We start from the raw sequence: 15,866 nt of genomic DNA, 5'->3' as shown, positions 1-15,866 counted from the left end.
TGTAAATGTGTGTATTAATATAGAGATGGGTATTCTAAAATTTATTATCTTTCCCAACCTGCCTATCACTTCTGAAAAGATCTGTGTTATTTGACCGAGGATTCTTGAGTATCATCAGTCTTGGGCTAATTCTTTTCTGCATTGCTTTTACCATTTACACTCATTCTACTCTTTGGATTGTTGAAATATTCTTTACTGTTGGAGCATTGCCACCCAGTAATCTGAAGTAGGATTTTCAGCTTGTTTCCTGCAAATATATTATATCTTCTTCCCTCTCATGCCTTTCTCTGTTGACATTGTGTTTTTTTTCTTCTCCTTGGAGGACAGCAAATTTGTAAAGTTATGCAGGGAGGTTGCAGGACAGTTTACTTTTAAAAATGTGTTGTATATATGCTCACAAAAGCCTCGCTAGAAGACACATGCTTGGAGGGCAGGGATGGAAATACAGGAATAATATTGCTTTCTGCACCTTCTTATCACATATATTAAGCAGCTGTCCAGCCAAATAATCTGTCGACTGGAGAGTGAAAAAATAGTTGTGGATACTTAGTTCTTAAATAATACTTGGCATAAAGAAATGGTAAATTACTGCTAAGTTAAGTCTCAATACAGCATGGAGTGGGGGAATAAGGATTACTGACTGCTAACACAGCCAACTCTCGTGTTTGCTCTTTGTTTCAGAGTTGCCAACTTGTATTTCCTATTTCTAGTTGTTCTAAACTGGGTTCCTCTGGTGGAAGCTTTCCAAAAAGAAATTACAATGCTACCTCTAATAGTGGTTCTGACAATTATTGCAGTGAAGGATGGTCTGGAAGACTACTCAAAATACAAAATGGATAAACAGATAAACAACTTACTAACCAGAGTGTATAGCAGGTAAGAGACAACAGCCTTTCTGGTTTATTGTTACTAAACTGATAATGAGTAAATGTAAGAAAAAAAAATGATAGCTCTTCTGGTTTACTTTCTGGATGCTCAGAGAATCATAGAGTAACTTGGGATGAAAGGGGTCTCTGGAGGTCATCTATATAATCATACCCCCTGCTCAAAGCATGTCTAATTAGGTGAAGTTGCTCAGGGAGTTGTCTAGTTGGGTCTTGATCAGCTGCTTGGGTAAATAGGTATTAAATTAGTATAAAATTTGCTGGAATAAGTACTCTGGATGCGGCCAGAGTGTTCATGCATGATTTTAATCAAACTGCAAGGCAGTTTGATTACTATTTTTAATATCTTAAAAATTGCTGTAGGGGTCATAGAAATGCAAGAGTTGCTAATTTGCCAATATATTGTTGAAGCTCACTAATGCTATCAGCATTATAATATTTTATTCAAATGCAATAACATTTCCTTTAAAAGAATAAGATCATTTTCGATTTGTGCGTATCACATAGTTTGGTACAGATGTTAGCAGCTCTTCCACAGTGCAGGACTTTAATAGTACAGACTGTAGGTGCAGCTTAGGAGTGGAGTGTGCTCATGGTGAGAGGTTTGCTGTCAGGCATTTATAATGTGTGGACAATAAAATAAAAAAAAAACGAAATAAATAAATAAATAAATAAAAGGAGGTGTCAGGAAAGTAGACAGGTCATGTTATAAATTAGAACTTGCAAAAAATTGATTGTAGTGCATGTCAGTGGGGCCTACATCCCTCGTGTTTTTTCTACACCTGTCATAAAAGGATATTGCAAGACTCACACAAAGCCTGTAAACTACAAAGATAAAGGAAGTGTACTGGACTCTTTTTGCTCTGTGTTCATGGTGGGGAACAAGTGCATTTGGAAACTCACTTGTTATCTGCTGTAGTAGCTGTCGCAACCAACAGCACTGCAGAAGAAAACAGATTTGCAATTAGATACTTTAATGAGAAGGAGCTTGAAATCAATTTTGGCACTACAGCGCCTCTATGTGCTCTGATGTTAATGAATTTGTAAAAGACGCACCTTTTCCTAGTGAAGTCAAAGCACAAATGGAAAATAAACTTTTAAAAAGTCTTAATCTGTTAGCTGTTTTTTCCAAGCCCTAGACTTTTTTTTTTGCTGTAGACAAGACCTTAATAGGCCTATGGAGCAGGATTGCAGTCTATTAATACATAACTATTAAATATATTGTCATATTACTGAGAAGATGGAATCTTTAGCTTTCTGGCATTTGCTATGTATTTTAAGAGCAAGCTCGTAACCACAGAAAGCATCAGAAGCAATGTATCCTAGAATGGTTTGGGTTGGAAGAGACCATAAAGACCATGCATGGGCCCACTTCACAAGCCTGTGCACGTTCCCCTGGATGGCATCTGAAGTATCAACCGCACCACTCATCTTGGCATCATCTGCAAACTTGCTGAGGGTGCACTCAGTCCCATGTCCATGTCACTAATGAAAATATTAAACAGTCCTTGGCCTGATACAGACCCCAGAAGTCTTCACACTGATCTCCACGTGGACATTGAGCCACTGAAGAAACAACTTCATGTTCTGCAAACACAAATATTAACCTTGTTGCCTTTATGAGTTCTCAGATCCTTTCCGTCACATTTGGAGGGAGAGGTAAAAGAGTGCTGTTGCACAGTGACCAGGGAATTCCATGCCACTCGGCATTCCATGCCACTCTTTGGACTCACTTTGCCTTCTTTGCCGGGAAAATTGGCCTACACAAAAAAATGTGTTGATATAGTTTTCAATACCAGAGAGGTGTTTCTAAGCAGAAAAGGTTATTAGTTTTCAGTTCCCTCAATCTCCTGAACTGATTTACTGTGTCAGCACTTTTGCAGATATAAGCAAGTAATTACAGAGGGAACATAAAACCAGGCTCAGTTTGATCAAAACTTAAGTTATAGCTTCAGTAACTATGAATCACATCCCATTCTACAAGTCTCCCTTCCTTTTTCCTCTTTACTTTTATTCTTAGATTATTGGGGTTTTGTTTATTTGTTTGGTTGGTTTTTGTTAATTTACTTTAGAAATCTTTCCTTCTTTTTTTCCTTGTCTTCAAGGCAGTGTATTTGTATGAAAAGTTAATTGAGTGTTTTTAAATTCATCCATCTTCTGATAGTCATTGCTGTAGCTTTAATTAAGTTTTACATGCTTTCTATTGTGCCAGTTTTTAATATATGTAGAAAATAAGAAATGAACATCTTGAGGAGAAGCAGATATTTGGCTTATATTGGTTTAATTTTAAATCGGCTTTTGTTGCTTCCTGGTTTTGCTTTGCTTGCACTTGGAAAACAATATGCCAACCTCCACCTTATCTTCACTAGAGATATTGTAATCAATATACTGGTTGATTATGTGGACTTTGTGTCATCGCTTTGTAGAAAAGCATTTTGAAAGGATACTGTCAGATAGTGCAGGTCTGAAAGGTATGGATGCAAAGAGGGAATATTTTACTGATACTTTCTCTGTTATTAGAAGGGTCAGAAGCATTTTACATAGCTAGCACTTTGATTAAAGCTGATAGGTCAGTGCCAGTCCATAAGAAATTGCCGTATTACGCAGCTTGTTAGCTTATGTGTGTACCATGGAAGCTAGGTGCACATCCCAGCTCCCTGGTGTGACTGTACTTCTCAGCTACGTAGGTCAGAATGAGATTCAGGAAAGGAAGCACAACCTGAAAGACAGCCCTGGCGCAGCCTGGACTATTCTCCAGTCTGGTTGACTGATAAATTGTGGAGAACATGCTCCTCCCTTTAAACATAGCTCTAGGGTTAGTCTGAGGGGCCTGAAGTCTTTCTGACTTCTCTGAGTGTGATAGGGTCTTCGTACCTTATGTTCAATAATAATAGAAAAAAATATATATAATATATTATATATATATATAAATATATATAAAAACCTATAAATAAAAATATTTATGTTCAGAGCATTAGTGAAGTGGTTGCTGAATATCCTTTGTTTACTGATAAATATTGGAATAATTAAAATATAGGAAGCAAGTGGGCTGAATTTTGAATAGAGCTAAAATAATTCTGGGAGGGGGACTGGAATTAATTCCCAGCAAAACAGGGCTGGGACCTCAGAGCTGAGTCTTTGTAATTATATTCACCTTGACATGATAGACCATCTCATCAGAGTTTTTAATGACTTGAAAGCGTAATTTAACAATGAGAGTCATTTTCTCTGAGCTTTCAGTTAGAGTTTATGAAAACAATTAATTAATTAAAATTTGATATGCATTTCAGGAAAGAGAAGAAATACATAGATGAATGCTGGAAAAATGTCAATGTTGGGGACTTCATCCGTCTTTCACGTAATGAAATCATTCCTGCTGACATGGTGCTGTTATATTCTAGTGACCTGGATGGGATCTGTTACATTGAAACTGCAAGCCTTGATGGAGAAACCAATCTAAAGCAGAGGCAGGTGGTGAGAGGATATTCAGAGCAGGTGATAATTGTGCATTTCTTAATGCTTAAGCAAGTTGACATGACAGACAGCCAACTAAACAAAACAGCCCTCTAGATTGTATAGTGCTCATCAATCCCCATCTGAAAACAAAATAAGCAGGTAGCATAGTTTTAATTTGTTGGTTGAGTTATTTGGAGCAAATACTTTTCTGCTCACTTATTCCAGAGAAAGAGGGCCCAATTTCAAGTGATGCAAGACAGTAAAAATAACTATTCTGGTAAATGTCAAGTAGTCATTTATGGTGTATGTCATTTAATGGATGTGAAATTAGAACTTTTTGGAAGGGAGTTCTGTGCCACATAAAGACCTACAGAGAGGGATGGGTATATTCTTTTTTACTGTATTTCCAAATGTATTTTTAGCTTCAGTCCTAGTCTTTCTAGGATTTATAAAACCTTTGGAACTCTTCTAATTTTTCTGCTACAAGCCTACTGTGAACAGTATTGACTAGCTCATCTCTCCCTTTCAAGACTGAGCATCACCAACTCTTAGAGTTTCTACAGACCATGTAGTGATGAGAAATTAGTGGATATGTGCTTTTTTGCCTTTTTTTTAAGTTTTGGCAATTTAGAATAGCATTATTTATTTATTTATTTTTCTGGAAATGCTTCATTGACAATAGGAAAGAAATCACGAAGATAACCCAAGGGGCTTCATAGGTAACAGCTGGTAGGTAACAAGGCACAGAACAGTGTCTCCAAGCATCTTGGCTTTCCTAGAGAAATACACAAAACAACTGAGGACCTGTTCCCTAAGGATAATGAGTTATTTAGTGAACAAACACATTGCTCTGTTGTATTCGGTGCACTCAAATGTTTCTTCTTAATGCTTTAAGAAGGGATTAATCTCCATTTTCCTCCACACCTTGTATGGTTAGGTGAACCATGCGCAGATTCGCTGGGGTGAGGAAGCTAATCTGTTAAATCACTGTGAGCAGTGAGTGTTTCCTCTTGTGTTGTAAGAGAGGTCACAGGACTTCACTGTTCGGTTCCTTCTTACATGTTCAATGACTGAACCCAGTCCTAGCAGCATCCTCATAGCTAATGGAGAGGAAAGTGCTGTCCTTTTTTTCTAGGCAGCCTAAGAAAGCCAAGTTGATAAAAGAATTTGCCAGTTCTCCTTTTTTACCTTAGTTACACACCACATTCCTATGCTGTATTGTAAAGCCATACAGTTTGTCAGGAGTACTTCACAGCCAAAGCAGCAAACCTAGCCTTGGGAAGTTGCCTTTCTCCTTTTTCCGGTGAGACAGTCTATTGCAGGGACATTCATTTAAAGCTACCTTACTCAGTTCTTGTCTTTATTGTCCCCTTTCTTTTTGATGCTGCTTTAGGGACCTTTATGCAAAATCCAAGTAACATTTCTTCTGCCATAAAAAGGCTTCTCTTTTGTGCCAGGAAGCATAAGAAAGTGTCTCATGAAATAAGGCACAACATTTTCTACTTGCACTAGTTGATGAAAAGATTATAATGAAAAAAATATAGACCATACTTTTCTTATAGTCTGGGAAGATTTGAGTGCCCATACCAATATGTCTCCTTTTGGGTGTAGTTTTATTCACCTCTGTTTTATACTGGCAGAGTGTAGGCATAAATCCAGTGCCATCTGTAAGTTACTCCCTGAGGTTCTAGGGTTGCTGTTTCATGGTATATTGCAAGAAGCTGCTACCAGCAGCTTCACTGGTATTAAGAATTGTTTGACCTCCCCCCCCCCCCCAAAAAAAAAAAAAAAAAAAACCCTGTTGTAACATACTACAGACATTTTGTATTTCCTGTACAGATAAACATAAGAAAGATCAGTGAAGACAGAGTGATCTTTCATAGATAATAATAAAATGTACAGAGTCTCTAGGTATCTGTCTAAGGCTACATTCATACTGATTTTCCTGACAGTGCAGGAAATCAATACAGCAAAATATAGCAGAATTTTTGAATCAAAACAACAAAGTATGTGCTAACGACAATATGTCTTCTGAGTTTCAAATTCAACTTAGGAGGCTGGGTCTCTTCCTCACAGTTGTTATTGTCCCAACGTGAAATCACCCAGCTGTGGAGGTGGAGTCATCTCAGAGACCTGTAACTATGTAGACGATGTTTTCAATTAAACCTGTGAATTACAGACTTTTCCTTGGAGTTTGGCACCTTAAAATTGGTCATTCTTTTTTTCTAAAGAGCAGAAGCAATGAATTCCCAAAGAGTCAGTGGGAGGTACTCAGCTTGGAAACAACTTTGTTACACTAGAGGCTAGATTTCCATGTGTCCTGACTGTACTCATAGTCCATTAATTACAAGTGCAATTGCAGGTAATTTTGAAGACCTGGTCTTTTGGTTTTTCATTCATTTCTTGTCAGGTTTCATTTTTAATAAGAAAATGTGTGTCACTTGGCCTTTCTCTTCACTGAAGAGCTCACCTGCTTTTCATTCACAGCATAAGCTTCTAGTCTTCCATAACAGCCCTTTCTTCAGTTCTGGTAAGGTTTAATCATCATTAAGAAGTTCTACCTGCTTTTTTGTGTTAGTACAGGTAGTGTCCTAGTCATGTTATCAGAAGCAGCAGCTCTTTGGAAGCAATTCTTAGAAAACAGTGACTTTTTCTTCATAATGGAAAAAAAATGTGGAAATCTCTGCTTTTCAGATGTTCTTAGTGCATTTTTTTGCTGCTTCCTCACTCTTCCACCCATTTCCTTCTCTGTGGTGTTCCTAAGATATCAGCATCTCAGCTGATACTTGCCAGGGTTTGACATTTGCTAGAAAGTTTTTCTATGCTGCTTAAGTCTGATATACCTGGGTTGCAGATCATTCACATAATCAGCTACTTAAAATATAGAAACTAAACTGTTAAATGGTGATATCTGAACCTGTGAATTTTAAGTTCCATCCTATGTGGTCTGAGTTCTCTCTTTTTTTTTTTTTTTTTTTTTCTTTTTTTCTCAAATAACTTCAGGTCTCTGAAATTGATCCAGAAAAATTTTCCAGTAGAATAGAATGTGAAAGTCCAAACAATGACCTCAGTCGCTTCCGAGGCTTTGTGTAAGTAGGCTTGGTGGCTCTTTAAACAAATGTAATTTGCTTTGGTGCTCTCACTAATTTTCAGAAAACTTGTAATGTTTACTTCAAAAAATAATGACAATATGCATAGAAGTCTGTTTGCACCACTACATTTCTGAGTGCAGCCTGGCAGGCACTGCTCCAGTAGGGCTCTGAACAGCTGATTGTAAACTGGAAAAAAACACTAGTGCTTTCTATTTCATATTAAATATTGTCAACATCTTAGTTCAGGCTGTTTTGCAGTTCTGTATTCCATATTTGAAATGTCTGTCCTAAGTCTGCTTTTAATGACATGTCATATCTGTATAGTATTCAGTCTAGACTGTGGCCTGACTGGCCAAGCTTCTTTGCTCAGGATTGGAAATGAGAAGAACTGGCTTCCTCTCCTACTGTGATGTGTTTTGTGTAATCCCCAGTGATTTGATCAAATTCCTTTTGAGCAGTATTGCCATATGTCTCTTCTCTTCTCATAGGTCTGTGATTTTTTGTGTAGGCAGTAAGAAAACAATTGTATTCCATGGAATGGCTGACTTTCAGTTTTTGAGAGGTATAATGTCTACATTTTTCGCCATGGGCAATTAAATGTTAGAAATATGAAAAGAAAAAGAGCTATATAAAAATCTTAGTCTGTGAGGAAAAACCTTGACAAAAAGTGGGCATACCTGCATTGGAAATCTGCCACAGGGGTTAAAATGCTCACAGCACTTTTAAAATGGGATTTCAAATTTTGTTTGATTTTTTTTCTCACGTTGGTAATTCAAATAGAAGTTATTTGCTTTCACACTTAGTGTTTGTCCCAAGGTCATTTCAGCAGTGTTGCCTACAGATATGCTATCTGGCAAATGCCAGGCTTGTAAAAACATGGAAATTTTAATACAGTGCTTACATACTTAGATTTTCAAAGGTGATCTGGATTCATGTTACCCACTTCTTTTGAAAAGTCCAATGAGAAGTGTCAGAAAGGTAGTCAGTGACTGGTCACTTCTCCAGGTGATCTGTTCCCTAATGCTTTTTCAAAACCTGACTGGTAATTGCTGGAGTCCTACAGATGGAGTAATGAAAAATGTGCTTTTTTTCTTTTTTTTTCCAGTGAACATTCAAACAAGGATAGAGTGGGCCTCAGCAAGGAGAACTTACTGCTCCGAGGATGCACAGTAAGAAACACAGAAGCTGTTGTAGGCATTGTGGTATATGCAGGTGAGTGACCACCCTGGCTTTCACATATTGCAGTGCAAACAAGATGGAATTATGTGCCTTAAGAAATAGCATCGCACAAAGGCAAGGTAGCAGATTGAAAGCATGAATCCAGCAGAAGGCAAATGTAGCTAGAAGCATTTAAGAATGCATGTCTGAATTAAGTTTGTTTCTATTTTAAAAATGCAAAGGTTGATATGTCTGATTATTCATGGGAGGCAAGCTCTGTTTCATGTCCTTGTCCTCAACTGTTAACTGCAATGGCAAATCCAGGTTTTGAAATGGACATGCAGATACTTACCTTTCTTGGGATTTTTACTGGTCCAAAATTGAAGTTAATGCTGTTCTTTAATACTCCATATCAAAGGGAAGATGTTTTATGACTAGACAATGTTATTTACTCTGCTAGATAATAGTGATGCAGGTGCAGAGTTTCGTGGAAAATATTAGAAATAGTATAGAAATTTTCAAGAATAGGTTTGTTTCTCTAGGAAGGAATATTATTGACAATATAAAGGATAACATAGCTGAGAAATTTTGGTTTAGCTTGTTCAGTTTTCATTAGGGTGGAAGTATTGTAGGACAGAATTACTGTAGGAGCAGTTCGTTGAGTCATATTTATAACCTCTTTTCACATATTAGTTAACAGAAACGTCCAGTTTCCCAGAGCTTTAGAAATTTAAAGGAATTTTGGTTCTAATACCTGCTAACAGAGAATTTCAACGTTTGTTGTGGTTACAGGTCATGAAACCAAAGCCATGCTGAATAACAGTGGACCTCACTACAAGCGCAGTAAATTGGAAAGAAAAGTGAATTCTGATATTCTTTGGTGTGTTCTGCTTCTAATTTTAATGTGTTTAACTGGTGCAGTAGGTAAGTGAGAATCTGCGGCATCCTGCTGTCTTCTCCTCTCAGCCTACACAAAAAAAGTGTTTTATTTTGGGGCTGTTTCATTTTAATAGCCCATTTCAGAAATTGCCTTCACTTATATCTAATTCTGCATCAGCTGGGGGTTCTGCCAAGTTTTAGTTCATGTTGTCATGTTTAATCTGGAGTATGGTCAAGTGGTATGTTCCTTGTACTAGGTCTGGAACCCATTTCTCCGATTTGTTTTCTTTTTTTGCTCATTAATTGTTCTGTAAAACTCATACTTTGTGTTAGGATTGCTCAGGTAAAATGAGATGCATGTACAGTATTGCAGGGAGAGGCTGAGTTTGAGTAGTTATAAGGGTTCGTATTTTATGTATTCATTAAACAGTGAGCTTGAGTGCTGACATTTGAACAGACTAAATTTTATGATAAATCAAAAAGGTGTTTAAAAAAAAATCAGGCTACACTTAATAAACATGTCTGGCATCTCAAAACGTGTTAGATGAAGTTGCTTTTATAGCTGAGTTTTGAGTTTATGATAAGAAACTAAGCTTGTGATCTCTTCTGGGTCAGTTTTTATCTCCCAAGGCTATAAACTGGACAGAGTGGCTTGATGACATGCTTTTCAGAGGTTAACTGAAACCTGAACAAGCTAAGATGAGACATTTAATTGTTAGGGTATTAAAAAAAAAAGTTTGTGAACTATAGTTAGTATTTTCTGAGTTCTGGGACATACTGTATAGATGTGCTATTGACACCAAGGAAGTAAAGCCTTTATTCATGTGTGCACTTAATCCATTTTAATGGGGTTCCTGTTGAGAAAAAAAAGGAAGAGAGAAAATAGTAGTTTAGAAGCTTAGAAAGAACTGCAGAGTATAACAGCTAACACCATGACCCTGAACTGTGGTACAGTCTACATAAGTGATTCACATTATCTTGTTCTTGTTTTCAAGGCCATGGAATTTGGTTAAGTAGGTACTCAGAAATACCTTTTTTTAACATCCCTGATCCAGATGGGAAATTGATTCCTCCAGCATTAGCAGGGTTCAACATGTTCTGGACAATGATCATTTTATTACAGGTAACTTTTGTTGGCTTTGAGCATGGGCCATATCCTGATCTCACATATATCCTTGAAGTAACTCTCTGGCTTCCATAGAATTACTTCATGTTTGTAACGAGCCAAAGAAGTTGCTTTCATTTAATCCCCTTGTTTTGTTTTGGTAGGTCTTGATCCCAATTTCTCTCTATGTTTCAATTGAGATTGTCAAGTTGGGACAAATTTATTTAATACAGAATGACATTGATTTTTACCATGAGAAAACAGACTCTACGATTCAGTGTCGATCACTGAATATTGCTGAAGACCTTGGCCAAATTCAGTATATCTTCTCTGATAAGACTGGAACACTCACTGAAAATAAGATGGTTTTTCGGCGATGCAGCATTGCAGGACAGGAGTATTGCCATGAAGAAAATGGTAAGATACTAAACCCATGCTCATTACATGTCCTTTTTCTGTTCTCAGAGAAGCTAAAAGTTTTGACAAGGTCAGGTGAAATCTGTGTGGCAGTATGTACTCACGGAAGGTGTGAATTTAGACAGGTCCTACTTGCATCTTTCCCCATGGTTTGGATCATTTCATATACAGTGTTCTAAGAGGCATGAAGGCATATATAAGGTGCTGCTTTGCAGATAGCTACATTTGAGCATATTTGATACCATAAAAACAAATTCTCCTTACATGATCTAGAGAAAATCATTCCGATGGCATTTTGGTTCTCTTCTTGCAATATTCGGAAACAGACCACTGGAAAAGTGCCCATCTAGACTTTCCTCTTTCTTTTAAACAAGAATGCCTATGCTTGACCAATTTTTTAGAGTTCAAACACCCTGTTCAGTGCTATAGCAGTCCAGCTTTATGTATTATATTTTAAAGCTCTGGTTTAACATGCTGTTTACTTTGAGGGTACAGTAACCCAAGTAAATACACGCTGAAGACGAAGCTTTAACAATAATATTAAAGTACAAGTTAAGCAGATGTGTGTGCATGGGCATGTTAAGGCTACAAAAGTAAGTACTTCCATCAAAAATAATGAATGTTGTATTCTTACTTAGATTTTTACAAACCTGTTTTATCCCAAAAGTCAAAAAGCAGCATTAATGGATAGTTGCTGCCTCATTGTCTAATATCTTAATATCCCTCAATACATGTTTCATGGAAGCCTACTTTTGAAGCTTTCTGGGAGCCAGGAGAATATTCAGCTCCAGACACAGGAGAAAGCTATCCAGAGTTACATAAAGTATTTTATTCAATTACATGTTTTATTAACTAGACAAAAACACAGATTTTATTACCATTACTGTATGTAAGTATTAGTGACTGCAGACGTGCTCTTTCACGGGTGGGTAATGCAAGGATCCTTTATGAGATCAAAGATGAAGTGCTGACAGGTGGGCACATGAATCACAACTGTGTATTAACCTTCCCTCTGTGGTTTTGCTGCCAGATGGAACTGCTTACTTTCTGCAAGCAAAAGGCACACCCTGCTGGCCACCACAGTGAATCACTTCAGTCCTTCTTTTGTTCATTGTCACAGGAACAGATGATTACAAACCATTTTAATAATTTCCTCGTGTATTTTGAAAATTATGTGGTGTGGTTGTCCTGATGCTTCTTTGGCTTTGCATAATTATACTGGGAGGGATGACAAGAGCAAAGTGAGAAGAAAAGTCCTTAAGTTTCAAACTTGGTGAATGAATAACTTAAATAAAAAAGTATATTTTCAGAGCATTTCCTAAAAGAACAAAAAGTGTTTCAGAAGAGATAAATCAAAGACTAGTGAGAATGATTTAGCTGTGGCTGATGTAGGTCTCATTGTGCCATGGGATGTCTACCAGAAACTTCCCCTAGGAGTTGACTTCAGTTATCTTCCAAAAATACCAGTGTGTTTATAATTATGTTCATAATTATTTCCTGTTGTACCTTGGCTTTTACCTGGAAATGAAGCATGTGCTTCTTCCTAACCAGTCTAGAAATTATGTGCCCTGAGAATCATTCTGCAAAATGTTGAAGGTCCTGCATTTAGCTCTGATCCACACTTGTTTGGTTGCACAAAGCTGCCATTTGCAAGGCTCCTTTTACATGCGGTACGAGTTGCACTGCAAGACAGTGCAGCCTTTTGCATACAAATCACTTAGTCTGTAGAAATATTTCTGTGTTTATATCTGTGTTGTCCAGGATAAAGGGATGCACATGAGGGAAGCACACAACAGCAATGACTATGATGTGGTATAATCCTCCATATAGGTGCCCACATGTGATGTTCCATCTAAAGTAACACATGCCTTTAGACCTTGGCAGCAGAGCAGTGCAATGTTATGAGCAGTGCCACATTTGTTACTTCAGACAGAAGTGCACGCTTCTCTGGGAGTATAAGTGGATGTGTGGTGTCCAAACCTGTCTGTACAGACGTGTTGTTACTATTCTTTTTGAACTTTTTTTAATGTGTCTTCAAGACTTCCAGTCATGGCCAATTCATTACTTTTTCAGGCATTCTGTTTGATTGTTTCACATCCCTAACAAAGTTTTACTGCTGTCTAATCTGAGTTTGCCTTGCCATAATTTAGGCCCATTGTGTCTTCTGTTGCTCACAGTATGCACAGAAGATAAGCTATTTCCTTTCTCTGTGCAATTGCACTTTATGTACTTGGAAACTACTGTTTGGTTCCCTTCAATGTTTCCTTCTGGAGGCTATGTAACTCCAGATTACTCTGGTATTTCCATGTAGCACAGTGTATCTAAAACCATGACCACTCTTGCTTCCTTTTCTGGATTCTCTCCAGTACACTGTCTCTCTTGATGTGTAGTGTCCCAAACAGCAAGTCAGTATGATACTATGGTTTGATTTTTAATAAATGGTGGATTATTCTCAACTATGTACTAAATGTCTTATTTTAAAATCAAGTTTTATTTAAGGAGCCTCCAGACAGTGTTTTAGACAAATTCCTTTTTGCTCATGGAACAATGATTTTCTTTCCATTTCTATAGCAAAGAGGTTGGAGTCTTATCAAGAGATGGATTCAGAAGATGAGGATTCAGCTGATGCCCAATATGCTTCCTTGAACCATATGTCAAAAAGAAGGGGTCACAGCTACAGAGCTGTGAATGAATCTTTGAACAAAAAGTATTTGGATCAGTTACCTGGTAGTTACCCTGCGGCAGGAAGGGAAAATTCAGCAAGTGATGTTCCCCATGCAGGACATGTTGCTTTCAGCAGCCGCATTGTAAGTAAAAGTTGTTGGTTTTAATACTAAATTTCTGAAGAAACTCACGAAGGAACATTTTTTTTACCTCTGTTTGAACAAAGTCCTTGTCATATAGGGGATCCTTTATCTTCCATCAAAATGAGAGCTCCAGTGATTGCTTGGCTGCGATCCCCTGTTTACAGCTGACATTGCAGATGTTCATTGGGTTACAAAGATGTATGCTTTCATTCTTGTTGGTGTGATTCCGTGATCACTCCAGCTAAAATGACCAGTTTCATCTTCAATAACAGTTTGTTCTTTTGCCTTAAGAAGTTTCAGGATTTTGTTTTGATTTTAATAAGAAATACCTAGATAACCAATACTTATCCCATTGTACTTAATGGAAATTACCAGGATTAAAAACTCTGCTTCTTTACCTGAAGGTGTTTAAATAGCATTGGTCTTACTTAATCTCTGTTGAAGTGCCTGTGATGTAGATCTCTACTGATTATTGTCCAGGCCTGTAGTTTGCTATTTGCAACAAATGGCACAAGGCAGTGAAAAGGTCGGAGTGTTGCTTTGTTTCCTAGTATAATCAACTCAGCACCTGACAGGAATGGCTCTTTACTTAGGAAGGAAGTTGCATGTGCATCTAAGCTTCATTTGTCCTTAACTGATTTTATCTCCAGACACTGAGATTATTTGAAAGCTTCTACCATTGGTTTCTTGAATCAGCTGTCATTAGTGTCTGGGGAATGGGGAACGATTATTTTCTTCTGATATAGCATTTTTTAAATAAGTCTAGAAAAAAATTGCAACACTGAAATTGTATGTGCAAGAATCATTTGGGACGTCCAGGGTTTATATCCTAATTGACAGTTCTGTTTAATCAATAGGAAACGGATGTTGTACCAGACACACAGCTGCTGGAGAAGTTCAGTCAGATTTCTTCTCATTCCTATCAACAATCAGAAGATGCCATCAGCAAGTTATCTTTGGAGACAGTGTACATCATTGAGTTCTTTATTGCTCTGGCAATCTGTAATACTGTTGTAGTTTCAGTCCCCAATCAGCCACGTCAGAAGGTAAGAAAGTATATTCATCTGTATGGGCATGTTTTTAAGGAAACAAAAACATTTCCTTTTGGTTGACTACAAAAGGAAAAAAACAATTAACTGGCATTTAAATGCTGGCAAGTTTCTTCCAATGCAGAAAAACTTAGATTGAATATTTTTCTTCTGTATACAGATTGTAGAATCCTAGAATGGTTTGGGTTGGAAGAGACCTTAAAGACCATCCAGTTACAACCCCTAACACGGGCAGGGACACCTCCCACTAGATCAGGTTGTTCAAAGTCACATCCAGCATGGCCTTGAACACTTTCAGGGATGGGGCATCCACAGCTTCCCTGGGCAACCTGTTCCAGTGCCTCACCGCCCTCTGAGTGAGTTACTTATATCCAATCTGAATCTACCCTTGTAATTCAAAACCACTACCCCTTGTCCTGTGACTACACTCCCTAATAAAGGGTTACTCCCATCTTTCCTGTAGGCTCCCTTTAGGTACTGGAAGGCTGGAATAAGGTCTCCTCAGAGTTTTCTCTGGGTTGAACAACAGCTCTCTCAAACCCCTCTTCATAGGAGAGGTGCTCCATCCCTCGCATCATCCTCGTGGCCCTCCTCTGGACTGGCTAAACTTGTTAAATGATACCAGTGTGGCTAGAGCACTTGCAGTGAAGGCTGAGGCAAAAAAAGTTGTTGAGTATCTCAGCCTTCTGATTTATATATATGTATATATATACACATACGTAAATACATATATATCAGATATAATGATGTGTGTTATCTTCGTCTTTTGAAAAAAAATAGACCTGAGGCATATGCAGAATTAGATTTTGGTGTCCATGTAGGTAGTCAACCTACACTTATGGCTAGAGATTTTTTCAAAATGTGTAGAAATAAGTACCACATATGTATAAAGAAGCCTAGTATTCCCAGACAAGTCAGCATAGTGGGCAGCCTACAGGTGCATGTGTGGATGGGGCAGCTATGTTAAAAATATACTACCCAATCTGCATTTAAGAGTGGTGTAGAAAGCTGTGCAGGTG

At 37.7% G+C, this 15,866-nt stretch overlaps 1 protein-coding gene across 1 annotated transcript; it reads left to right on the top strand.

Moving 5' to 3' along the window:
* Positions 1-760: 760 nt before the first annotated feature.
* Positions 761-13,966, top strand: LOC311209259 (phospholipid-transporting ATPase VD-like; the record flags this gene model as incomplete). Its single annotated transcript, XM_084286523.1, has 9 exons — positions 761-876; positions 4,175-4,379; positions 7,344-7,429; positions 8,538-8,644; positions 9,383-9,514; positions 10,465-10,592; positions 10,739-10,991; positions 13,563-13,802; positions 13,896-13,966. 9 exons carry the CDS (start codon positions 761-763, stop codon positions 13,964-13,966), a joined length of 1,338 nt encoding a protein of 445 aa, XP_084142649.1.
* Positions 13,967-15,866: the final 1,900 nt, after the last annotated feature.

Source organism: Netta rufina, assembly GCF_964035555.1.
Source record: "Netta rufina genome assembly, chromosome: 4".
NCBI lineage: Eukaryota > Metazoa > Chordata > Aves > Anseriformes > Anatidae > Netta > Netta rufina.
The sequence above is the reverse complement of the archived record's forward strand: the minus strand, read 5'-3'. Positions and strand labels throughout refer to the sequence as shown.